The sequence below is a fragment of the Labrus mixtus genome, chromosome 5, assembly GCF_963584025.1.
Source record: "Labrus mixtus chromosome 5, fLabMix1.1, whole genome shotgun sequence".
Classification (NCBI taxonomy): domain Eukaryota; kingdom Metazoa; phylum Chordata; class Actinopteri; order Labriformes; family Labridae; genus Labrus; species Labrus mixtus.
This window is the reverse complement of record NC_083616.1, coordinates 26746931-26772579: the sequence shown is the minus strand read 5'-3', so window position 1 is coordinate 26772579 and position 25649 is coordinate 26746931. Positions and strand designations below refer to the sequence as shown.

The 25649-nt window shown below is 39.9% G+C and overlaps 1 protein-coding gene across 1 annotated transcript in view; it reads left to right on the top strand.

The window, feature by feature from the left end:
- rasef (RAS and EF-hand domain containing) overlaps window positions 1-23666 on the top strand; it is a 28240-nt gene extending 4574 nt beyond the window's left edge. The window contains exons 2-18 of the mRNA XM_061038847.1: window positions 352-681; window positions 6634-6780; window positions 7613-7703; window positions 9590-9685; window positions 10303-10380; window positions 10470-10585; window positions 12472-12540; window positions 12652-12718; window positions 13150-13235; window positions 15650-15953; window positions 16862-17065; window positions 17894-18044; window positions 18187-18268; window positions 18508-18622; window positions 20025-20132; window positions 20262-20338; window positions 21691-23666. Coding sequence (XP_060894830.1) covers window positions 352-681; window positions 6634-6780; window positions 7613-7703; window positions 9590-9685; window positions 10303-10380; window positions 10470-10585; window positions 12472-12540; window positions 12652-12718; window positions 13150-13235; window positions 15650-15953; window positions 16862-17065; window positions 17894-18044; window positions 18187-18268; window positions 18508-18622; window positions 20025-20132; window positions 20262-20338; window positions 21691-21793 — 2224 coding nt within the window. The 3' untranslated portion in view covers window positions 21794-23666. The remainder of the gene's footprint in view (window positions 1-351; window positions 682-6633; window positions 6781-7612; window positions 7704-9589; window positions 9686-10302; window positions 10381-10469; window positions 10586-12471; window positions 12541-12651; window positions 12719-13149; window positions 13236-15649; window positions 15954-16861; window positions 17066-17893; window positions 18045-18186; window positions 18269-18507; window positions 18623-20024; window positions 20133-20261; window positions 20339-21690) is intronic.
- The last annotated feature ends 1983 nt before the right edge of the window (window positions 23667-25649 follow it).

Here is a 25649-nt window from a genome sequence, read left to right as displayed (position 1 = left end):
CACACTGCACACAGGTACAGATGACTGGTGTTACCTGAGACGCACACAGCAGCTTCTCAGTCCGTCAGACTTGCTTTTGGCTGCAACAAGCCGGCATATTTTTTCGGGGTGAAGACAACACAGAGACGCAGAAGTGTCCACGTTTTACAAATTGACCGTCCGAAATGGATTAACTCGACTGTTCTTTTTATAAAAAAACAAAACAGCTGTCGACATGTTTGGATAAGAGCGCACCGACAGTGTGGAGTTAAACTTGACGGTCTTCAGCTCTCCGGAGAATAAAAACCCTGTCCGTCCTGTGTGGTTCGTGTCTCAGCTGTAAGTCACTGAAACGCCTCTTTTTCCCCCCAGTCAGACACATCCCTCTATCAAACGGATGAGCGCAGAGGAGCAGGAGCGACTGCGCGCCCTGTTTCGCACCTACGACGTAGACAACTCGGGCAGCATCGAGAGGAACGAGTTTCTCACCATCTGCTCCGAGCTGCAGGTGCCTGCGACCGAGGCGGACCGGATATTTGACCGGCTGGACGTGGACCAGAACGGAACCGTCACCCTGCAGGAGTTCATCATAGGCTTCAACGACCGATACGGAGAGGAGATGGAGTCCGACGGAGGAGACGTGTCCGTGGCGTGGGAGAACTTCGAAGTGAGGATGGGCGAGCAGGCCAAGTACATCCCCAGGTGAGACACACACACACACACACACACACACACACACACACACACACACACACACACCTGTCCTCTGAGCAGGCAGAGATAAATATGAAAATATGGGCTTAATGTATAACAGTGAGTGCAGTGTGTGCGTAAAGTTCTCCACAGGGAAATCCACCTGCTCTGAGTCACATCAGACATTACAGGACTTGAAAGAGCTACTGCACCTGTTTTATTGGAATAACATGCACGTGGACTGTGTCAAGAAACAGTGATGGTGGTCTGGTGTGAAAAGTCTTTAATATGTGAAGGCACCTCAATGTAAATCTTTGTTATAACTTTTATTTCTATAACAATTAACAAACAAATAATCAAGTTATGATTGACTCGTTTAGGATCAATTAGAATCATTGACATGGATTTCTTCTTTTGTTTAAGAGACTCAAATCTGATTGAAAACAGCTCAGACGAGTTCGGACTTGAGTTCATAACTTTGGCCTTTTTTATGATAAATTGTGCTACTTAAATAGTGAGGTTTACAGTAGTGCAGAGTTCATTATCTCTACGTGTAAAATAAGTGAAAACATTTTTATCTTCAGAGTTTGTCACATGTAGTGTTTCACATTAAACATCAAATTCAAGGTGTTTCCTGAATGTGACACAAAAAGGGCGACTAAAGACGAAGTGACTCTTGGTTTAGAGTTCAGCTTTAAAGTTATAATGTCTTTAAACTTCATCAAACTCTGAGACGAGTTTCACTGTGTATGTTTGAGGAAAATATCGCCTTATGGCATGATGTGTTCTATTTGAATGTCTCTCAGATCATTTGTTTGATTACTCGTTTAGTCAATTACTCAATACGTCAAAGACTAACATGCTAAACACTGACTTGTTGTGTAAATTTAAACTATTGAAGATTTTGTTCAAATGATGAGTCAAAACCAGACTATACTCCAGAATTGTTTCAGGATATTTTCCTTCATTTTACAAAATTTCAATCAATAAACAATGAAATCAGTGAGCAGTAAACTGAATAATCTAAAATGACAGATTCATATTCATAGACACTCAGGTGTTTCTCTAACGCTACATCATCACCTCTTTTGATATTGGTTTGATTCAGAGACGGTTAGCAGCTGAAAGTTATCCCCATTGATTTGAACTCAATTCAAAATAAAGACATCAAAAACATTCTCATGATTTAAAAATATGTGATTCAGCTTATGTTTGTAGCCACGATGTCGTACAGTCAAACAACAAAACTGATGAAGTGTGTTGACATTTATTTGGCAAAAACTTCCAAACAACAAGAGCTCAATGATCTAGTTTAGTTTAACCCTAATCATTTAATCACAACATACTTCCACCAACACTGAATGACAAAAACTCATACTGTTTATATTTTAAGCCAAATCCTGCTGCAGACTTCTGTGTTCTTCTTCTCTTGAAATATTTAACAACCTGTCAGCAGCTTCACTACAGACGTCTGAAAACACGTTCAGAATGTTTCTATACAGAGACCTAAATGTCCTGCAGTGACTTTATACATACAATAAAAGGGGGATTTAACAACAAAACCTTGTCCCACAACTGTTCACACATTTCACAAATTAACAAAAATCATACCCACAAACCTGCAGAATATTTTACCTTTGATGCAAACACATCTTTTTTTTTTTTTTTTACCCAAAGTTATCCAAAAACATTTTCCTGCCAGCCCCTTATTAAAACTTCATGGTGAGCTGATGTGTGATTGCAGCAGGTAATATTCAGGAAAATTCACCTCGAGCAAGTGGACAGGGGTGATGAAGTTTGTATACTGCGACCTGGTTTGATTCTTGTGCTTGAACTGAAGCTGCTTCACACTTTTTTTTTTGCTCTTCAGTGTGTTCTTTATACTCTTTCGTTGATACTGTGAATACTTGATTTAAAGCATTGATTTAAAGGTCAAACTGTCATGTTATTGTCATGCTCTGCTGCTTTGTCTGCCTCCCTTGATATGTTATCATCATTACAGACACCACAGCCTCCTTTTAGCGTCATTTCCTGCCTGCTGAAGGCAAACTCTCCCGCTGCGAGAGACATGTGGGAAAGAGAAACTCAGGCTGTCTCCATTTTTAATACACTTTCAGGAGTGCATGTGTGAAAGAACTATTATCACTGTCTTTGTGATCTTTCAGTAAGGAGATACTTAGTGTCATGTGGAACGATATCCAAGAAGAAAACTCATTTATGAACACTACAGAGGTTTAGCCTGAGTGGGAACGCAGCATTTTATATCTAAAAAGATAAACGTTTGAACAGAATACAATTTTTCCTTTATCCTGTCTTTGCCTGAATATTACTTATTTGTTTTTGCAAACTTTGCATCCCAAACTATCTTGAGTTATTGAAGCGGAAATGTACCATTTATTTCTATTGCAGTTTAAAGGAGCAATACGTAACTCTGACACCTAGGGTTTAAAATGGGTACTGCAGTCCATATTCAAAACATTAGAGAGAGTATGCAGTTATATCTGTTTAAATGAGTGTCTGTTTATATCACACAAATAAACATATGTGTATGATTATGTATGTGTGTGTGTGTGTGTGTGTGTGTGTGTGTGGCGCGGGACCGATCCTCGTGTTTCTGTACCGTGGCATCGTTGCATTGATTTTCACAGCGGTGTCATCTATTGAATGAAGCCTCTTATCTTCACGCAGTAACAGTCAGCTGAGCGTCCACAGCTCTGAAACGTAGCACAGAGCTCGCATCAGACCAGAGTGTGCTTTAAAATGATGAAAGAAAAGTTTGTTAAAAGTACGAGATGAACACATCCAGAACAAGAAATCAATTACATACCATGATGGTTTGCTGACTGAGGATGATGTAATGGACGAGAACATTACACCTCTCAGCTGATTGAGGCATTCAGTGCTTCTGTGAAGTGTGTCCTCCATACTCTGATTTTAGGTTTAGTTGCTCTAGAACGATGTCTTCCTAAAAAGCCATAAATAACATATTTATAAAGTTGGGTAAAATGTATCAAAGTATAAGAATCTGTTCTTGCTGTAGAGTTCTTGAAAATGATCTGTGTACCTTGAGAAAAGCTGATGAAAAACATCCATCTAGTTTTGTATCTGTATCTGTTAATGTTCAAAAATAGTTTGCAATATTATCTATGTGCACGATTTCTTGGAAAAAAAGATGTCCAGCACATCATGTTCTGTAGGTGAAGTTGGTAAATGTGTTAAGAACAATGTTCGGGTCCATTTTTGTATAATAACCTCATTGATAAGATCATTACGATATGATATGACACGGCACGATACTTACATTGTCCCCTTGGGGAAATGGGTCTTGTCTTCAGTGCTTCAGTGTAGAATCAGGTTATAAAAATACATTAGGATTCTCCCAATCCTAATGTATTTTGCACATTTCCCAAATTGCAAAAGATCCTCGTTAAAAAACAGAAAAACATAAGTAAGACAAAATGATACGTTATGACACAACACGCTATGTAACGATACGATATGTTTCTTTTGGTCCCGTTGAGGACATTTGTCGTGGACTCCATCTCTACACACACTGAGCGTCCTCCACAGGAGAATCAAAAAAGAAAAAGAAAGAAACACAACAATCAGGTAAACGTTAAACAACTTAAATAGCACATTCCCTGTTCGGCACAAGATTTGCATAACATTTTGATCGAGGAGAGCACAAATTCTTTTTTTTTAAATGTTTTCAGTTTACATTTGGGGACTTTGTATCATGTGCCATGCAGATGGTAAGAACGGAGGATGTGAGATGGGTCAGACACTTCCGGTGCTTGTATGAGTGCAGACTGGTTCACATGGTGATTGGACAGAGGAGTGTCGGCACCGGATCAGGAGATTTTAAACCAAGGAGAGGCTGCCATCATTAACATGAGGATACTTTCCAACACGGCCTTGTAGAACAAAAATCATAGAGGTTTCTGCACTTAGACTTTGTTATAAATACATTTCCTGTTAATTCAATGAAGATGATAGTATGCCAGAGTTTTTCTTCCATATTATTTGACCCATGTCGACTCACAGTTGAGCAAAAGTTTGACTAAAAACATTTAACATGAAGCTGTATCAGTGGGTGATTCACTTTTTAAAGGTGTTCAAATATATTTGTGCTTCTTATCAAGTTGAAGCATTTCTGTATAGTGGCTTTATGATGACACACTGAAAAAGAACACTTCTTTGTGTTACAGAGAAACTGCAATCACAAAACAAAAACCCATAACTGCTTATCAGTCAAATAGTTGAGAGAGTTTGAACGCTATATTTGGGTAGCTTGACATTTTGTTGTACCTTTTCTTTGTGACTTAAGTTTTTCTAACCATGTGATAGATCCCAAAAAAAGTAATCCAATCAAATTGTTTTCTACGACCTTACGTTTTAACCACCCGATGACAACCTAACTACAGTCTGTCTGTACAAACTTTGGTTTGTAATGCTTCGGATATTCCTCCGCTGTCAGTCTAACAATGGTTTATCTTTGTTTGTTTGTGTGTCTCTGACACTCTGACTCTTTAATGAGCCATCATGAGTTATTGACAGACATGTCACTGTGTCTATATGTTTTAACATGACAACCGGTCCGCCCAGTTAGAAGACAAACACAAACTGACTGTCCACCAATGACCCACTTTAACCTTCATTATGTGACACTTTTACAGCTTAATCACAGAGTTATATAATGACTTCAGAATGACACACACACACGGGATTGACTGAGTGATGAGGCAGCAAATCCTGGCGTGAACGCCGACATTAACTCGTCGTTGTGATCTGGTTTCTGGATCGTTTTGTTAGCGTCAGTGACTCAGTTACGCTGAGTCACAGGCAGATAAAGATGAGAGAAGAGAGCATCACAGAGCAAGTGAATCACACTCGAGGTCTGAAGTAGATGTTCATCTTTTACTCACATTAGACCATTGCAAATGATGAAAGAGCTACTTTGGTTTCATTTCAAAAACAATCCGTAGAAGCTGTCTGTCAGCTAAACAGGACACACACAACTTTGTATTATTTTTTAGTGTTTTTTCAGTTTTTATTCTTATTGTCGAAATGGAAATATGATGATAATAGACTAGAAATGCACAATATAAACTTCAGGATTGTTCATTTAAAAAGTTTTCACTTTCGTTCAGCTTGAAAGGAAAAGTTAAACATTTTGGAAAATGATTTTGCATGTTCTTCATGGGCGCAACCCACATACTCAGCTCTGCTGCTTATCCCACTCGACATGTTCCTTACAAATGTGGCCCCAATTAAAAGGGCCAGGGTCAGAGTCCAGCCTGCCATTGCATCGAGGACTGAGCTAAACCAAAGCAACAACCTCCAGTGTTAAAAAAAGAAAAACCTACGTATGTAGAAGTGCAAAAACTGTAGTTCCACTAATGACCACTTGAGGCTGGCTCCAGAAGCAAAGGAATCGCCATTAGAGCCGTTAATTCTTACAGCAGAAATAAACATGCTTGGTACAAAATATGGTTTTGGTCTCGATAATCATTTATCCATTTGTTATGAATTAGTTTGCATAATTAGAGATGTGGTTGATGAGCCAGACAGGAAGCTGTTGACCAGGAGGCTCCACCTCTTGAGGAAACTGAGGTGGAGACAGCTACAATATGGCGACCAGACCGCCATCGTTGGGCTTCATTGCCTCTTCAAAAACCAATGGGTGACGTCACTGAGATGATGGTTTATACAGTTCATGGCTAAACCATGGCTAAGCTAAGCTAAGCTAACCTGATGATGTCTGAAGATTTGTTTTGAACATACAGGAGAGTTGTGTTTAACTTTTCTTTGAACTCAAACAAAAAGAAAACAAAGCCCTTCTCTATCAATGTTTAAGTAACTCTTTAAAGTTCTGTTCTGTTTGAAATACAACCAACAAGGATTCTTAAACCGCTTCAAGTCCTCAAATAATATTCATGTCCAAATCTGAATATGTTGCAGGCATGAACAAGCTTCGACGCTGTACCAGAACATCAGTCTGACGGAGCCCAGGCTGATCCCTCAGCTGGAGAAAGTCATCATGAACTTCACCAAAGAGATCAAACAGCAGAACTCAGAGATGGAGAACCTCGCCCTCGCCATCAAACGGTGAGAAACACCTACAGTACACGTATAGAAGCTATCACATGTACCTTTTAAATGATTCAGCCTTGTTGTCCAAAAGGACTTTCAGTTTGCTAAATACTTTTCATAAAGTGAAGAAGTGTTCAGCTATGTTTTTCATGCATGATGGTAACTTGAAAAGTATTTAGCTTGGCATAAATGTCAGGAGAAAACCATCATTTTAAAATAGATCCAAAATCTGAAATGCCTTCAGGTGCTCTGTGACCATGCAGGATGATAAAGTCAATCCATTTCAAGCCAGTCAAGAACACTTAAGAGCACTAAACACAGATTACTTCATGATCTGAATCAGGAAGGATTTCAGGCAAAGAAAGGTGCAGCCATAAGCTTAAGCCTGAATGACCTCATCTAAACCTTGGAAACCTTAAAAATAGGGTGCTCTATACTGAAACACAGAACGGGGCTAAGCTCAAGTACAAACACAGAGAGGAGACAGGACACAACCAGGGAGAGAGAGAGAGAGAGAGAGAGAGAGAGAAAGGGATTGCAGAAGTGATCAGGTCCAGCAGCGAGAAGATTATGTAACAAGTGTGATGGAGGAGGAAGAAGTGGGGGAGTAGAGGGATGGTCACACAGCTGTGCATGAGGGACAACAAGCAAACGGAGGTTGAACTTAAATGGAGTGGTGCTCAAACAAATGCATCTTTACCCACCCAGCCATCAGGTGCGCTAATAATTATATTAATGAAACAGGTCGCAGAGTTTCCCACTGTCCGTCTGTCTAATCTGTACAAGTTTGATTGAAACCCTTAATCTCAGCTGGTACTCTAAACTTCGGGGATGTGTTGTGTTGCAGAGCGCAGGACCAGGCCTCGATGCAGCTCAGTGAGATGGAGGAGGAGATGGACCAACGTATTCATGCTGCTGAGAGGAAAACACGAGAGCAGGTGGAACACACTCAGACCTCTACTAAACCTTTTTTCTGCTTTTTTTTAAAAATATGAATTCGACACTTGTGTGTGTGCTTCGCTGGAGTTTATGTGGGCAAAGCGATAAGCGAGGCGTTTGTTCAGCTCTTCCCTCATGTCAAACAAACGGCAGGATATCAGATTACTGATCCAGACACGGCGGCTGATCAGCTGATTTTCACAGCTCTGTGGATCACAGATAGGAAACAGCAGAGAGATAAAGGTGCTAAAGCACATTTTAGCCTCCTGTGTTTAAAACGATAAAGCTGTTTATGATAGCGATGATAAGGACCGATGTGTGGATGAAAATGATACTCTGCAAAGAATCAGGCTGTTTTAGTCTGCTGATATACCATCAACATGTAGCCAAACTGAATTCTTTCACTGACACCACGGCAATAAGGAAATGGATTTAGAATACAAGATTTCACGGAATATATGGCAAAGATCAAAATGTTGAGTAAGTGTTGGATGATTGGACGAGCGTACGGATTGAGGGATTAAGGGACAGGAAACTAAAACAAACAGAAGGACAAAGAAGACGGTGGACCTGTGTCAGCTGGTGCCAGGACAACATGAAGACCCCAGAGGGGTTGAGCTTAGTGTTGCTCTGAGGATGGAGCCTCCAGTGGTTTCTGTGTTCAGACAAAGAAAATAGGGGAATAAAAAGTGGTTTTGGGAGAAGGGACATGAGGCAGAGCAGGAATGGAGCTTGGCGATTTTCATTTGGATTGGTGGATTTGGGTTTTGATTTGGGGGATTTTGGTGGGATCAAGACAAATTAATATAATTCTGTCCTTGTAACCAACTAGTGTGAAATATAAAAATGCTAAAAGAGCATCTTTTAGATATTTTTATTGCCTTGTTGGCCTATTTTTGTTCTCCTAAAGCCAAGAACTGACAAGCCGATTATGACATTATTTTGATTTAGCAATGATTGGATTTATTGAGTAAGAGAACGAAATGAGTAATACAAATAATTCAGTGTTTTATTGTCCTCTTGGGGGAATTTTGTAGTCACATAGTGCACATTTGGTACACCAATCAATCAATCAAATATATATTTTTATAGAGCCAACTTTACAAAAAGGCCTAAACAACATTTAGCAAAGTTACATGGACAGATAATTCACCAGTAAACAGACGATAAAGAGAAGCACACATAACAGTCGATGTGGCAGTTCTTTGAGAGCATCAACAACCCACAACAATTTTTTTCCCTCTAATGACATTTGTCTTAATCAGACATCAGCACAGCGTTGTTAGCGTGCCTAGCTGCCGGCGCCTTGACAGAAAGATCAATTTAGCAGTAAATAAGACCATGACATAATGACCCACACTTCATAACTACTCGGTTAGATCTTCCCTTAATGTCAGAAACTAATTGAATTTTCTTGTTATTAGTAATATAATATTTATGGTGCTGGATCTTTTTTTAGACACAGACAGGAATATGAATTCTTTCTTATCTCTTCATATGTGTGAACAAACTTATGTAAGTGTACTTCATTGACTCAGGAGAGCCTCTGTTTGTTTTTCTACACAAACTCTGTGTGTGTGTGTGTGTGTGTGTGTGTGTGTGTGTGTGTGTGTGTGTGTGTGTGTGTGTGTGTGTGTGTGTGTGTGTGTGTGTGTGTGTGTGTGTGTGTGTGTGTGTGTGTGTGTGTGTGTGTGTGTGTGTGTGAACAGAGAGGTTTTTATGTTTGGAAACTTTAGAAGTTTCTAATAAACTCCACAGCAGCCTCCGTCCAAAGTCTATCCTCAGCTAAGAGGAAGCACACACTTTCATAAATATAGTATCACAAACGTATCTTAATGTGGATTATTATTTAAAAAATTTAAATTGTATGTTTTTGTGTGTGCAGGAGAAGAAGAAAACCGAGGCGGCACTGAGTGAGCTACAGAGAGGTTTTGAAAATGATATATGTGAGCTGCAGTGTAAGATCCAGAGGATGCAAATGGTACGTTTATTTAACTCTTACACAGCACACCATGTACACAACATCTTCACTGAAGTCAGTAAATATGTCACACTAAATTGATTTCTTGACTCCTCATGGGGGAGATGTAACGTGAACAGAAGTTAATCGGCATAAGAAGAAGACATCGGGATAATGTCAGGGAAAAGAAGTTAAGAGATGAAGCATTATGGCTGTGCAATTCTCAGCCCTTACAGTTAAAGTAACCTTCTTTATTGTAAAAGTGCGAGCACGTCAACCACATTGTTTCCTGCCAGAGGGCAGCTCGTATTTGACCTTTTTTCAGACGCAAATAAACATCATGTTGTTTGTCCTTCATGACACAAAAACACTCTGTACTGCTGCAGAGTGGAAAATCAACTTCTCATTTTTAACACTGAGTGCATTTAGAGGAAAACAAACCAGGACTAATGTATTTTTTTGTGCTCATGGAAACACTGAACCCTGTTCAACTAGAACCCACTGATTGAAACTCCACCAGGATTTGTTTGACTGTATATGTGTACTGTTCAGTTTATGCTGTTTTAAATCCTGCAATCTGATGTAGGTCTACCTGAAAGTCAAATAATCTTAATCCTATGTGTGAACCTGACCTTCAGATTGAAGAGAAGTACAAAAACATCACGGTGAAAGACGAGAGCCCGGCTTTGAAAAAGAAGATCAACGAGCTGACGCTGGTGAGATTTCTTGGTGACTCGATGTTTTGGTCATTTAGGTTTAAAGAGGCTAATTGTTTTTGACACACTTAACTCTTTCTGTTTTGCAGGACAACCAGAAGTTAAAACAGGAGCTGATGAAATCTCAGACCAAAGTGGCGTGTCTTCGTAGTGAGATGGACTCGCTGCAGACAGAACTAACAGATCAAAGCATCACCTCTGAACGGTGAATTTTATTCAGATTGGTCTGATTTTTCCCCTTATTGTGTTTTCATATGTTTCATTTACATTTATTAAAGGTCACATATTATACTTTTTTAACAAGTTTAATAAGTCTCAGAGCTCCCCAGAATATGTCTTTGAAGTTTCTTGTTCTAAATCCACTCTGATCCTGTATTTGATCATGTCTATAAACCCCTCTATTTCAGCCCTGCTCAGAACAGGCTGTTTCTGTGTCTGTACCTTTAAATGTAAATGAGCTGTGTCTGACCACGCCCCCTCTCTGGAAGGGTTTGGGTGGCTTGAGCTTTCTTGCTCCATGTCCTATTGTTTACGGTGAGAAGGCAGAGTCAGAGGGCAGAACAAACACCTAGCTGTGGGAGTGTCACCCACCTGGGGGAGGGGTTACTGCCCTTTGTGATGTCACAAAGGGAAAATCTCCAAATGGCCTGTTTGAGCACACATTTTCTGAAAAGTGGAGCAGGGGAAAGACAGAAAGGATGGACTTTCTTCATTATTGGGGTTTGTAGACAGATAGGGACACATATTAGAGTTAGAAAAACATGGTCAAGCATATTTTGCATAATAAGTGACCTTTAAAGCCCTTTAAATAAAGTCTGTGCCCGACTCACTTAGAGAATGAGAAGTTACAACATTAGTTTTTAGTCTGTCTGATGTTGAAGTTCCACTATTTGAAATTAATTTTCCGAACAAACAGAAGTGAACATTCCTTAATAACTTCCTTTCTATAATAAACCATAAATATATATTAAATATGTAATATCCAGAATCCAGACTGGCTTTGGATTTCGTCCCATAGTTTCTTGCAAATGTTATAAACAGATTTTTCTCCGCTCATTCTATATCAGGTGATGCATTTTATATTTCACAAGATGGAAAAATGTATTTTTTTATTTATTAATTTGTTTATTTGACATGGGTATACAGTAACTGTGCTGTAACATCTAATGATGCACAAGTCCCAGATGCATTGCTCTAAGTGTTTATAGCTAAATGCTAATTTACAGCACCTGGTTATTTGCAATCATATTGACATTACTCCAACATCGTCTTTTTCTTTCTACTGTACGCACACACACACTTTTTTTTTCAGTGAAAACTCTGAAAGTCTAAACCTAGAATTAAAAGTTGTGTAGCCGGTTTTCTCGACCTCTTTCTCACCACACTAGAAAATAATGTTGACTTTCTCACTGAGAAAACTCTGTCACATGTGAAATGCACCAAATGACCCTTAATAAATCAATGATGAATCTTAAAACTATTAAACTGTACAATCTGGTCTCAATCTGCTCATGGAACGACCCCACTGTTGTAAAGTTTGGTTCCAGAGTCATACAGAGGCTCGGCCCCCTCTGACTGAATAACAGAGCGTTCACTCCCGGGGGGTGTTTTCATTTTGTCACAGCTGAAACAGGATATCCTGGAGCTACTTCACACACACACACACAATAACTTCTTCAGGAGCGTTGCCAAGCAACAGAAGCAACAGGGCTACACTTGTCCTCTTTGGACCATCTCAGTGTTTACATTGTTGCCTCTCTCTCTCTCTCTCTCTCTCTCTCTCTCTCTCTGAGGTGTCTCATGTTCATCATTAAATATGTGTGTCATGTCTTTGAGTGAATCAGCTGATCTGCTGCAGATAATCCCGTTTTATTGACATTTACTTGGATAAAGAGACATTTCTTTTTCCTTCCTGTCTGTAAGCTCATTCAGGATGGTTTGAATATGATACGTTTGTTCTTTAAGTTGCACACCATGCCCTGTGAAACATTAAAAACTATTTTTTCCTGATACTTTTTAAAGTTTCATAACTTTGTGTTTGTGGTTTTGGTTGATATTCATACTAACGGTAGAGTTAATATTTTGTTGCAGAGACGAGGAGCTCATGAAACATTTCTCTGATGAGCGAGACGTCCTGGAGAGTCAGATCGAGATCCTGCAGTAAGTCACTCACTCAGACTGTTGTTGAGCTTTTCTACCGGAGATGGAAAGAAATCTGTTTACACTCAAAAACGTTTACGATAATGATTACTTTTGTGTTTGTGTGTTTAGGACAGCCAACAGGAAACTCCACGACAGTAATGATGGTCTGAGGACCGCTCTGGAGAGGATCACCAGGGTAACACTGCACAGTTAATCAATAAAGAAAAAAACAATCAACAAAATCAAAAACTAGCTTGGTTTCCAAATTAAAGATTGATTTTATTGAACTGAAACAATAATTCTGGTGCTTCTTTGAATAAATGTTGTGTTCACCTTTGGGTCGTTTGTCTGGATGTTTTCTGTTCTTTTTTTTATGAGTTAAAACACATTCAAGTTATTCTAAAGGGCTTCAGCGATGAAGTCAGCTATGACCGTTCTGACAGTTAAAGAAGTGTGAGTGAATGTGGGGGAGAGAGAGAGAGAGAGAGAGAGAGAGAGAGAGAGCATGCTAAAACCTGTTTCTGTAACTTAAACACATTGAAAAAACCATATTATACAGGTATAACAGTACTGAACACTGGTTATAAAGACAAACACAAACTAATGTGTACATGTTGTGTGTTTCAGTCTAATACTGCTGGGTCACCAGGAGAGATAAAGAGAAACAGAAGTAAAAGCATCTGCTACACATCATCGCATGCATTAATGGATAGGTAAGAGCTTCAGTTCATACAGACAGGGATATATTTATGTCTGTTCATGCCTCACCACACCTGTACCACCTGTCTGTATATACACCAAACAGGATGTTATTTGGTTCCTTTAGAAGTTTAATTCTCACCGGGGTGATGCCGAGTCTGGATTACTCAACAGCCGACATTTCATTACTAACATGTGCATCAAAGTACAGACGTTTGAAATGCAACAGATTGAAGAAGATCAGCTGGTTAGCAGGTGTTCTACATCAGACCAGGTTTATCAGTTCTGTTTACATCTACAGTGCAGGAGGGATTGTTGCCTCAGTACATCAGTGACTAACATCAAACTATGACGCATTAGGACCTGCGTCCACAGACAGCGCAGACAGTGTCAGAGCGCTTCTCACCACTTCTGCTTCTCTTGATAGTCCGTTAGGTCGGTGTGTTTTAGATAGAGCCGTGTGCTTAATATTTACAGATAATATTTAAGGAAATATCACCAAGAAAACATGAGAACAATCTTAAGGAGTCATGTCCTGACCTCAGCAGCATCTCTAGTCTAGACCTGGAAATTGGACCCTTGAAAAGACGAGTCAGACTAGCGTCTCCTCTGCCATTGTTGTTGACAAACCCTTGTGTTCCCGCCCGTCTTGATTTGACTGGTCAATGAGGGAGAAGTGACATTGACGAGCTCAGCACTGTTTGAAGAGTTGAACCGTTTTCAACTGAGAGGGCTGAAGCGAGCACAGCAACAAGAAACAGCTGCCACTGAGGGCGTTTCACAGCACTGAGCTAAACTGGTCTCTGTATTGAAAAGTAGCACTGCCACCGCAAGAGGCGCACCATGTGTACACAGGCCATTCAAATAAAGTTTACGTCCCAGAACATAACTATACATTTATACAGTACAAACATAACTGGGAGACATTTATTTAAGGTGCTGTCCAAGCCGAGAAGTGAAAATCATGATTGGGGACTAAAGTTTGGTCTCAATATGATAAAGAAGAAATAACCAGGGCGCTGTTTCTGTGCTGTACATTTTGACATCTAAATAGAGGAGCATTTGAGGTGTTTTCTCTGAAGTTAATGCACATCAGCTTTTGGGGAATCAATCAAAGTGAAAGGTAAAATGATTAATCTAATATAATACTACAGTGTATGAATTATGTTGACTGTCATCGCTTTATAATTAAATGACTTTTTTTTTTAAACATTTCTGGTTTCTGCTTGTAGTAAACCAACTAGTGTCGTACCATGAGTGCTTCAGTGGACATTGAGTTCATGCAGACATCAGCAAAGAACAAGGATAGCGAAAAAAAAGAGCACGCAGTAAACAATAACATAGAAATAAACAATAGTTGAGGAGCCAAAACAGAGCTGCAGTTGAAAAACTACTGTCATACACAGAGTGCACATAAGGTTGAACGTGCAGGTTCGGTATATTTATCTTTTTCTCTGAGGCTATAAACAAACATCTTGATGCTAAAGCTATGAAGTCCCAGTTAACGCTGCTCTAGTTCAGTCACTTCCTAAGTTTCTACTCAGATTGTAAACCATGAAAAGTTCTCTGAAAAGGACAGTGTTTCCCCTACCATTATATTGCTTTTTGTGCCTTTATTGTCGGGATAGGATAGTGGATATAGTCGGAAATTAGGGAAAGAAGTCATTTAAGGATATCTTTCTGATAGAAAAGGACAGCTGTCATTAAAAGTAACCCATGAACACCAAGATTCCCCCCCCCCCCCCCCCCCCCAACGCTGTAAACACTAGGGGAAACACTGAAGGAGGTTTAACACAAACATCTAGCTGCCGGCCTTTACCTTAGTAAGTTGTTAGCTACAGGGTGACTGTGTTTAGTTTAAAATTAGTGTAAATGTGGGTCAGTCACCAAAACTGACATTTAAAAAATGTCTTCGGCAACATCAGGTAATTTATATGTTTATATTTTAAGAGAGCTGTATATAAAAAGTGGACTTGCGGACATCACCCATAGCTTAATGGACTATATTTTGATGTTTTACTTTGAGCCAGAAGTCCCCATATTTTAGGGAGAACGCTAAGCTGGAACAATACATATGCTAGTTAGCTTCGCTAGCAAGATCAGTAATTTATATTAACTTTGAATTCAACTGGGATGATATTTAGGCTGTCCAAAAAGAAATGCTCTCAACACAAGGTATTAACAGAAGAATAAACAGCTGAGTCCTTAGAAGTATGATCATTTACAAACCATCTACACATCCAGACTCACTCGTATAACCAGTCTATCACCCCCTACTGGCCAACAGAAGGAATGCAGGTTCATGGCATTTCCTCATTGTTTTCACTTATGTTGTTGTCGACTGAGACACAAGCAGTGAATGTGTTCTCTGTTGTTAGGCTGCTGTCTGTGTTTTATGTCACTGATCATTTCCTGACCTCTCTCTCAGGTTTTCCCAGCGTATGGATTTGGACTTCCCTCTGTACAGCCGCCGGCCCAGCTGTGACACGCTGGCGTTGGCCATGTGTGACCCCGGCCTGAAGCGCAGAAACAGCAGTGAGTGTGAGGAGGACAGCCTGCCTGAAGTCTACATGGACAGCGGCCTGTCTACGCTCAGAAGCTCACACGAGGGCTACGAATCAGAGCCCGAGGTCAAAGGTCCAGAAGAAGAGGAAGAAGAGGAGGAAGCGAGGGAGGAGAGGAAGAAGGAGGACGACAAATATAACGTGATGGTGGAAAACTGTGACACTGAGGTGAGACGTCCATTCATAAGCACATGAGAACATTCACTAACATCTGCAAAGTTTTATTCTCTTATCTCTCTCTATATTCTGTTGGCATGTTAACAATGCTAATGTTGCGTATGAATAGTGACAACGTGTGTAGCAGATCTTTCCAGTAAATGATTGGTCTTGGACTGGCAGATATTTTGTTAACAATAGAAAGTTTGCTCTGAAATCGGTGGAATATCAAAAGTCAACGGATTCACAAGTTATCATGACTTATCCTCTGGGGAGCTTCAACATTTGTACAAAGGTTCACTACAAACTTTTTCAAAAGATATTTCCCCCAAAACCACAAATGTTAACCACAAGGGGGCGCTACAGGGATTGTCTGGAGATAGCTCAGTGTGCTTCATCCACTGGGGACCATGATCATACCCTACCAAAATATCCAATAGTTTTTTTTAGACTTTTTAGTCAAGTCCAAAGTGATGGACAAACTGATCAACTCACAAAAGAACAACCAGATAGATATATATAAGATATATGCTTAAAGACAACAAGAGGATTGCATACATTTGCACTGATCTGTAGGCAGACACGTGACTCATTATCCATCAAATACCAGAGTTTGAGCTGGGAGAAGAGATTGGGTTTGCATGGAAGCTACACTTACAATACATTTAAAAAAAAGACATACAGGAGTGAAGCACTGCAGCCAGGAAGACACTTTAAAAGTTTTTGCTTCATCCTAAAGTAATGCGGAGAATTCTGTTGTAATGTAGAACAACACCTAGTTTTCAGCCTCAAACACGTTTTCAGTACTACAGTACTGCGCAGGGGTTTGGTGTTTTTAAGAATCGTGGTGACAAGGTGAAGTTTGTGTCTGAGTGGGCGTTGAATGTTTCAACATGTCCTTGAATGTGTCTGCATCACAGCCGGCAGAGACACAGGACGCTGAATCAGCAATCGGGTCGGACAGCAGCTCCATTTTGGACTGGAAGCCGTCTGAAATCCCGAGTGTGGCCCCCGAAGTCCTGAGTGTGGCCCCCGAAGTCCTGAGTGTGGCCCCCGAAGTCCTGAGTGTGGCCGAGGCTCCAGCCCCAACTAAAAGAAAAGCACTCAGCGCCATCAATGTTCAGGTAAGACGGGGACGTGTGATCACATCAAAACACCAGAGAGAAGGAAGTTCAGAGGGAAACAGGTTGGTTAGGAGGAATGTCTAAGCGACTGATCTCCAATAAGACTGGTGGGCTAGCCCGACGGTAATACTTTATACTTTACGACGCTATAATGAGAATATTTGTCTTTATATCAATGCTACATGTAGCTTAACAGAATTACACTATTGACAAAAGAGCGGAGAAAACAAAATACTGATGAACAGAACACACAATGCAGCCATTTAATTACGTGCACGGAGATCCTAGCGGTCGCGGTCAACAGCTCTGAGTCAGAGCTCTGTTGAATTTGATTTCAATATCTACAGTGATCAGGAGATCATTCCCAATTATTCTGTTGACCATCTGTCAGAATTTCATTTAAAGAAACAACGACTTTAAAGTTCATTGTCATACTCACACAGCTTGTTTTTCTAAACACACACATTTGTCTCCAGTACAAACATTTAATGTTGTGCTCCAGTAGGCTCAGCACACTCTTCTGTATGTTCTTTGTTCATTATAATACTTAAGCTTTGTGTGCATTGCTGTCTCTAACTGATGCTTTGGGGCTCCTGGAGTTTGTTTTATGTATCATAACATCTCCTTACGTAGAATGAGACATAAACCAACAGTGAACGAGGAGATGACCGATGTTATACAAATGAGGAAAGCGTCAGTGATCCATAAGTGGACAAAATACATCTTCCATGAAATGAATTTGCAGAATGCAGTCAAGCAGTCACAGTCAGTTTGCATTAGTTTGTAAATCTGCTTCATCTTCACTCGGCCTCTGCTCCTTTTCTCCAGAAAGAGGAGAAAGACAGCACTGACCTGGGCTACATGACGTCAGAGAAGGCCTACAGGATCGTGTTGGCTGGAGATGCTGCGGTGGGAAAATCCAGCTTCCTGCTCCGCCTCTGCAAGAACGAATTCAAATTAAACACCAGCGCTACACTTGGTAAGAAGAACAAACTGAAGACATCTCTGTTTAAAAAGATGAAGAGAAGGGGGAGGGGGACATTTCTGTAAAAGAAAACGAAAATTAGAGTCGTAAATCTGAAGTTTTACGTGTTGTCTTTTATTTTCTTTGTGTTTTTTAGGGGTAGATTTCCAGATGAAGACACTCATTGTGGACGGAGAAGCTGTTTTACTCCAACTATGGGACACTGCTGGACAAGAGAGGTGTGTGTGTGTGTGTGTGTGTGTGTGTGTGTGTGTGTGTTTTATGTGTGATCATTTTTTGATTCCTTTTTGTTATTTTGAACTGTTTGCGTGTTTTTAACAGTGACATTTAAGTAAAGCTCATTGTTGCCTATGTGGGGTTTCTTAAAAAAACGAATACAAGCAGATAGATAACGGTACAAATCAGACATAAGGGTTGATTTGTTTTTGTGAATCTCTCGATCTATTTCACGTCTCAGGTTTCGCAGCATTGCAAAGTCTTATTTCCGCCGGGCGGACGGCGTGCTGCTGCTGTACGACGTCACCTGTGAGAAGAGCTTCCTGAACGTTCGAGAGTGGGTGGACATGATTGAGGTAACGCACTCCTCTTCACTCTCAAACAGAGGAATAAATAACAACTAGTGTCTGTTTTAGAAATCCAATCTACTTTTCTGTGATGGTGATTCAAAGAATTCTCTGAAAATGTTACTAAGTGATCTCGTTTGTTTTCTCTCTGTTTACATGCAGCCGATCTGTAAGTGCTGGATGAACTCTGATTGTGTTGTGCTCTTACAGTGTGTTACCTGTTTAACATTCATTCATGCATGCAGTGTGTGGCTTGTTGTTATTGTTGTGAGCTGTCTGGAAAAATGTTTTATGCAAACCAGTGGTGAAAGGTACCTTTACCCATGCACTGATTTTATAATTAAAGGAAGAATGTGCGACATTTAACACGTAACTACAGCAGATATCAAGTATATCCTGTAAATGTTTCTCTGAGTCATGACTGTCTACAATGAGAGAGAAGCTCGAGTCCCGCCAGCTGTACTGTTGTCAGATCTGTGTTTACATCATGTTTATATGATCGGGACGGCCTTGTGTATAAAAAGCTGTTTTAGTCGAAGACGAGAGAAAAGAAGAAGAACATACTCACTGATTATTTGGATGTCACAGGTGTCTTTAGATCACGATCATTCTGTGTCAATTTATGCGCAATATGAACCTATGAGTTAACTAAAGTGTGCTAACATTAGCATGCTAACACAACAATGCAAACTGTGGGCAATTGCAGCTCAAGCAAAGAACATTTCTGTCCGCCGCTAGCGCTTAACGTTGCTTAATTATGGTGTGTTCTAATTCATAACTCCTCCTCGTGAACTCGAGTGGAGAGGGGTTTGGAGGTGTGTCGCTGGAGGAGAGCGGAGGCTTCTGAATAGCGGAGGTTTCACCAAACAGCAGTTTGTTTTGGTTTTATGCTGGAGCTCAAGGGCGACATCTACTGGATCAAAAAGTCTCACATTCTTCTTTTAACAACAATTTTTATTTAGTGCTATTTTATACTTCCACTCCACATTTTGGAAACAAACATTTTACTACTCAGCTGCATCTATCTGATCAGTCTGGTCAGGAGGTTACTTTGGCATTTAGATGTTTTATCAAAGATTAGAAAGTAGACTGCACCTAGAAAGCTGCAACAACTTTTGTTATATAGAAGTTCTAAAACAAATTTCAGAAAAAGGTCTGAGTACTTGTAATTCTTTCACTTTTGTAAACAATGTGACACTTGGTGTCAAACAAATAATTTAACTTCTATCATAAATTATATTTTTCTTTTGATTCTGAACATAAAAACTGTAATCACTGCGCTGCAAAGCTTGAGCAACGGTTTAAAATATTCTGCAAAATGTAGTTTTTTGTATTCCATATTTTTCTTTAACCTTTACATTTTATGTTTATTTAAATGTATGTCACATCTGATGCATTTGTTTTCCTGCAGGATTTGTCCCATGAGGATATTCCCATCATGCTCGTGGGTAATAAATCTGATCTAAGAACAGAGGATGTTACATGTGTTCCTACCAGCTATGGAGAAAAACTGGCCATGGTAACGCCAAAAAGATAAACACCACTGTTTATTCCATACTTGACTCTTAATATTTGATATATATATTCACACACATAACTAATATTCCACGCCCTAAACCTTCAATGATTTCCTCTCCTCACTCAACAGACCTACAACACTCTGTTCTGTGAAACTAGTGCCAAGGACGGTTCCAACACCGTGGAGGCTGTTCTACACCTGGCCAGGTGAGATACGACTTTTTTTATTCAAATGAAAATAGAAAAAACAGCTGTATTCATTTTAATCAATACTAACATCTACTAAAGTAAACAACAACAATAATAAAGTCGACTTCAAACGGAGCTTGAGGCTTGTATTCTACACTGTAATACTTTTTTTTTGAATATTGATTCATTATTGGAGAGGTAGGACAATAGAGTCAGAAATCAGGTAGAGAGAGAAATACTGGAATGACCTGTGGGAAACGAACCACAGGTTGGATTCGAACCCAAGCAGCCCGCTATGAGGACTACAGCCTCCGTACACGGGTCGCACGCACTAACCACTGTCCCAGCAGTGCCCCATCTGTACATTTTAATTTGAAGGAAAGATTTCCCTTTTATAAAGTTTTCTGCCATATTTATTAAAAAAAAAAAAAAATCTTATATGCATTCAAACTCTGAGTGAAAATTAGAAGAGGTACATTGTGTTTTTGGAGTAAAAAAAAAGGAATCATTACCACCTTATGTCAAGTCTGTAAATACTCTGTTTAACAAAAAATAGGAATTATGACCTTTGCTGCCCTCTGGTGGGGAAAAAAGATACTGCAAAGACAACTAGCACAGGTGTTAAAGGTGCTGTTTAGTTTAGTATCACTCAGCTAAATGTGATGTATGTAGTCCTATCATTAAATAAATCATCTAATTAAGTACAAGCTCTGTGAATAATTAATTGCAATTAATCAAATATTGATAATGTGAGAAGGATTTCATTACAGGTCGATTTACCACTTAACCTATAGTCAGTTATTGTTTTAATCTGATCAAGTTGCTTCCCTTCAGTTCTCACACACACACACACACACACAGACACACACACACACACACACACACACACACACACACACACAGACACACACACACACACACACACACACACATACACCCGATGAAATTTAACCCCAAATATCCGCTCAACAATCTTCTGCTTTGAAACATATAAAACACATTGAACTGTCTTCTAACACGTGAATGAATGTATCCACACATCCCTCTTCATAAAATGTTAAAATAGTTACTGAGCATAAAGATTGATGTTACTATCAATGAACCAATCTTGAGGGGAAACGGTAACAACAAGTGCTTCTTATTCTGCAGACATCATTCACTACACACCCTGTATGCTCTTTGTAGCTGCACAGCTGTGTGCATGCTAAATGTTCTCAATCGTCGTCTAAATAAACATTACAAATAAAAGGAAGGTAAACATGCTTGGGGCTTCAGTGCTGTATCTTCTGCCCCCGTTAACCTTCATGAAATGTGTTGGTTTATGTCCTGAATTTCATATTCCACCTGTTTCTCTTCTTTCCCTCCTGCAGGCAAGTAATCAAACAGGCTACGTTTGATGATAAAGGTCACTATCAGAAGCTCCCCAGCTTAGACGCTCCGAGGAAAAAGCCAAACTTCTCCTGCTGCAACTGATCAAATTCATCAGAATTCGAACGCGGCGGTGTCTTGATGTGAACTCAGCCCAAGTGGGGAAAGGACTGCACATGCAGACACTCAATAAAAGAGAAATGAGACATTTATTTACCTGCAGAGCTGCAGCAACAAGACACAATCATCACTGTTACTAACCCAATGGATCACAGCAGAATATCAACGGCTCCACAAGTGCCACTATTTTGTTCATCAACGTTTTTTTAAACATGATGTATTGTGTTACTGTGCATGTTTAGGATGCATTTTTATTGTACTATTGTCACACGTTTTCATGAGGTCCTTCCACATATTTGTGTATGAATGCGCCGTTTGCCCAGGCCGGCTCTGCCCTGTTGAAAAGTGAGTTCACAGTGAAAGAAAAAAGAAAGCATGAAAAGTGAAGACAGCATGTGTGAGAAGGATACTGAACGTGAGGAATGTGATTGGACAACTTGTGTGCATGTGATGAAAGATGGAGAACTGTTTTAGCGTCGCATGAAGGTTAGTCCACCAAACTAAGAAGAGTAGATGCTTCATGTTATTAACCGCAGCAGTTATCTGTAAGTGTTGGTTCAAAAGGGATTGTGCAGTATGACGGTGGACAAAAAGAAAACAGAAGTTTGATGTCTGCATCGAGTTATAGAAAAGCTAAACACACAGCTTGTGTGTATACGATGAACCCTGGTGCAATATGTTATGGAGTGAGACCTTTTTATATAAAATCACAACCCATATTTTCTACTTTATATTACCCCTACAGTGTTACACGTCTATTCAATTGACTTCCCTTTTCATACGCCCAGTTTGTATGAGCAGGTTTGGAGTGGGCACCAAGTCCTTATTTACGTTTATGATGTGTTATGATTGATGAAAATGATATGAGAGGTGATTTAAAGCCCTTAAACTCAGATTGTAATTCAGTTTGAATTCATGTGATCCTGATAATAACGGCATATTATCAACCTGCTGAACAGCAGTTTATTATTCTGTCAGTATGCGCCACATGAAATGCTCATTTGATTTTCAAACAGCATCCTCATCGTTATCTAATCATAGTATTTCTGTATGATTACAGGCTTCCACCCCCCCCCCCCCCCCCCCCACACCCCCCAGACGATTGAGTCTATTTAAACAAGTGTTAAATACTTCAGTCGTCAACAATGATAAGAAGCACCTTTGTAGAAACTGTGATAATTGAGGCTCACTGAAACCTCTGAAATGTTGTTTTAGAGCCCATGTGGTACTCAGTCTTACCTGTGATGTCATCACCTGACTTAAAGAGACTGTGTCCTTCATTTGAGTCTGGAGGAGTAAAACGCCGAAGAACCTGCAGTTTCTCTTTACTGTGCATGTGTCTATGAAGCAATTTGTATCTTCAATGGTAGAACTTTTAAGATAAGATAAGATATACTTTATTCATCCCAGCAGGGAAATGTAGGTGTTCCAGCAGCCAGCATGCATACAAACACACAACACAACACATATATACATGCATACAAACACACAACACAACACATACATACATACATACAAACACACAACACAACACATATATACATACATACAAACATACAACACAACACATATATACATACATACAAACACACAACACAACACATACATACATACATATCCCACCCATACAAAAAAACACAATACAGTTTGATATATGATATGTTCAACTCAGGCTAAAGTTTAAAAGTTTAAATGTCTTCTGTCCTTACTTAAAGGGGAGTCGTTATAAAGTGCAATTGCAGTCGGTAAAAAAGTATTTTTAGCATCCGTGTGTGTTAATGTCACAAGAAATATCTGTTTATGGAACTAACGCACATCTGAAAATGACTTTCTCAATAAACTGTAGTCTTCTACTGTATGTGTGGTCGTGGTGCCCATGAACTGTGATCTATATAGTATCTATGTACTCCTTTTATGTACAGTCTAAAAGCACAACATGTAAGCTGACTCTGATATGGAGAATTAGTGAAGTACAGGTACTGTGTTTGGGTGAATATATACACTCACAAAAAGACGAAAAAGCTAGAGCTCCACCGATTAATCGGCCGATATTAGCATATCCATTATTCATTTAAGTTTCATTGTATTACACTAGAAGTTCTCCGGCTGTCACCAGCAGAGGGCGCTATATGCAATACAACAAGCATTATCCTTAAGCGAGTGTCAAGCGGTGATGCACGTACATGCTCAGTTACTTTCCAGTTGAGTGGCCATCTTGTCGTCATCATGAATCTTTTCCACGAGTGTTTGATAACTGCATTTGAGGGATCAACACAATAAATGTGTTTAGTGATATCTATGCATTTCTTATCGATCGCAGATCAAAGGAAGATATCGGCCGATATATCGGTATCAGATTTTTTTGTCTCCTCAATATCGTTATCGGTATCAGTCCCAAAAAATCCAAATATCGGTCGGGCCCTTAATAAAAAAGCTGATTAATTCAGAAAAATTTCTAATTACTGTATCCGTCTTTCTTTTTGTCTGCTGCTAACTCAAAAGCAAATTGTCCTCCAACTTAAAGGCACAAAGGAGGAATGAAATCAATAAATCTGATCATTCAGCTGCTCTAAAAGACCCCCCTGTTAGCCATACTCCCCAAGCGTCTGCAAGTGTCCCGACAACCAAAGCTGTTTGAATAAATGCAACATATGTTAGGGATATTGCACTGTGTGTGTGTGTGTGTGTGTGTGTGTGTGTGTGTGTGTGTGTGTGTGTGTGTGCGTGTGCGTGTGTGTGTATTTTGTGTGTGTTTAATTGTGTTTAGAGTTGGCACGGGTCCCTGTTTCCACCTCCCATCTGTTTACATTGTCATGTGCTTGATGAGGCGAGACCACTCATTTGTCAAACAACATGCGGGGTAGCGTAGGTGGGGAAGGGGTGTGAGGGGAGTAGCAGATGAGTGTGTGTGTGTGTGTGTGTGTGTGTGTGTGTGGTTGTGTGTGTGTGTGTTCTGTGGTAAGGGGGATAATTAGATAAGGGGACTGTGTAGCAGGAAGGTTAATGACAGTAATGAATATATTAGTGTAGAGGAGGCAGAGCAGGTTCTCGACTGTTCGGCTTTTACGGGTTCAGAAAGGGTCAAACACAACAGACGCTAAAACACTCGAACAATTTTTCATCGAATTTTTTAAGTGTGTGAAGAATCGTGAAAATATGCAAATCTCTCCAGAAAAAAAATCATCCGATCAGTGTCAATCTGAATATTTTAACAGACGTAAAAAGCTGATTGTTATCAGCAGAAACACACACTCACACACACACACACACACACACACACACACACACACACACACACACACACACACACACACACACACACACACACACACACACACACACACACAGCATGAGCCAGACATTGCTTAAATGATTTGGGTCTTTGATCGCAGTGTCAAAACCAGACATGACAAACAATATGACAGATATCCATCGGATACACCAGACTATGTGTGCGTGTGTGTGTGTGTGTGTGTGTGTGTGTGTGCGTGTGTGTGTGTGTGTGTGTGTGTGTGTGTGTGTGTGTGTGTGTGTGTGTGTGTGTGTGTGTGTGACAAAGAGGTGGATTTGGATAGACAGTCTGCCAGTCCAGATGTCATCAGAGTGACCAGTGGTCCCATTTTCTGACCTCTGATCTTTCCAGATGGTGACACCCTGCTCTCCCAGTTAGCAACCCCCCTCTCTCCCAGGATCATAGATTTGTGTGCGTGTGTGTGTGTGTGTGTGTGTGTGTGTGTGTGTGTGTGTGTGCGTGTGCGTGTGTGTGTGGGGGGGGGGTATTTCAAATATTCCTATAAACTAAACTAAAATAATTTACATCGAAACTTTCTCTGACATCTTT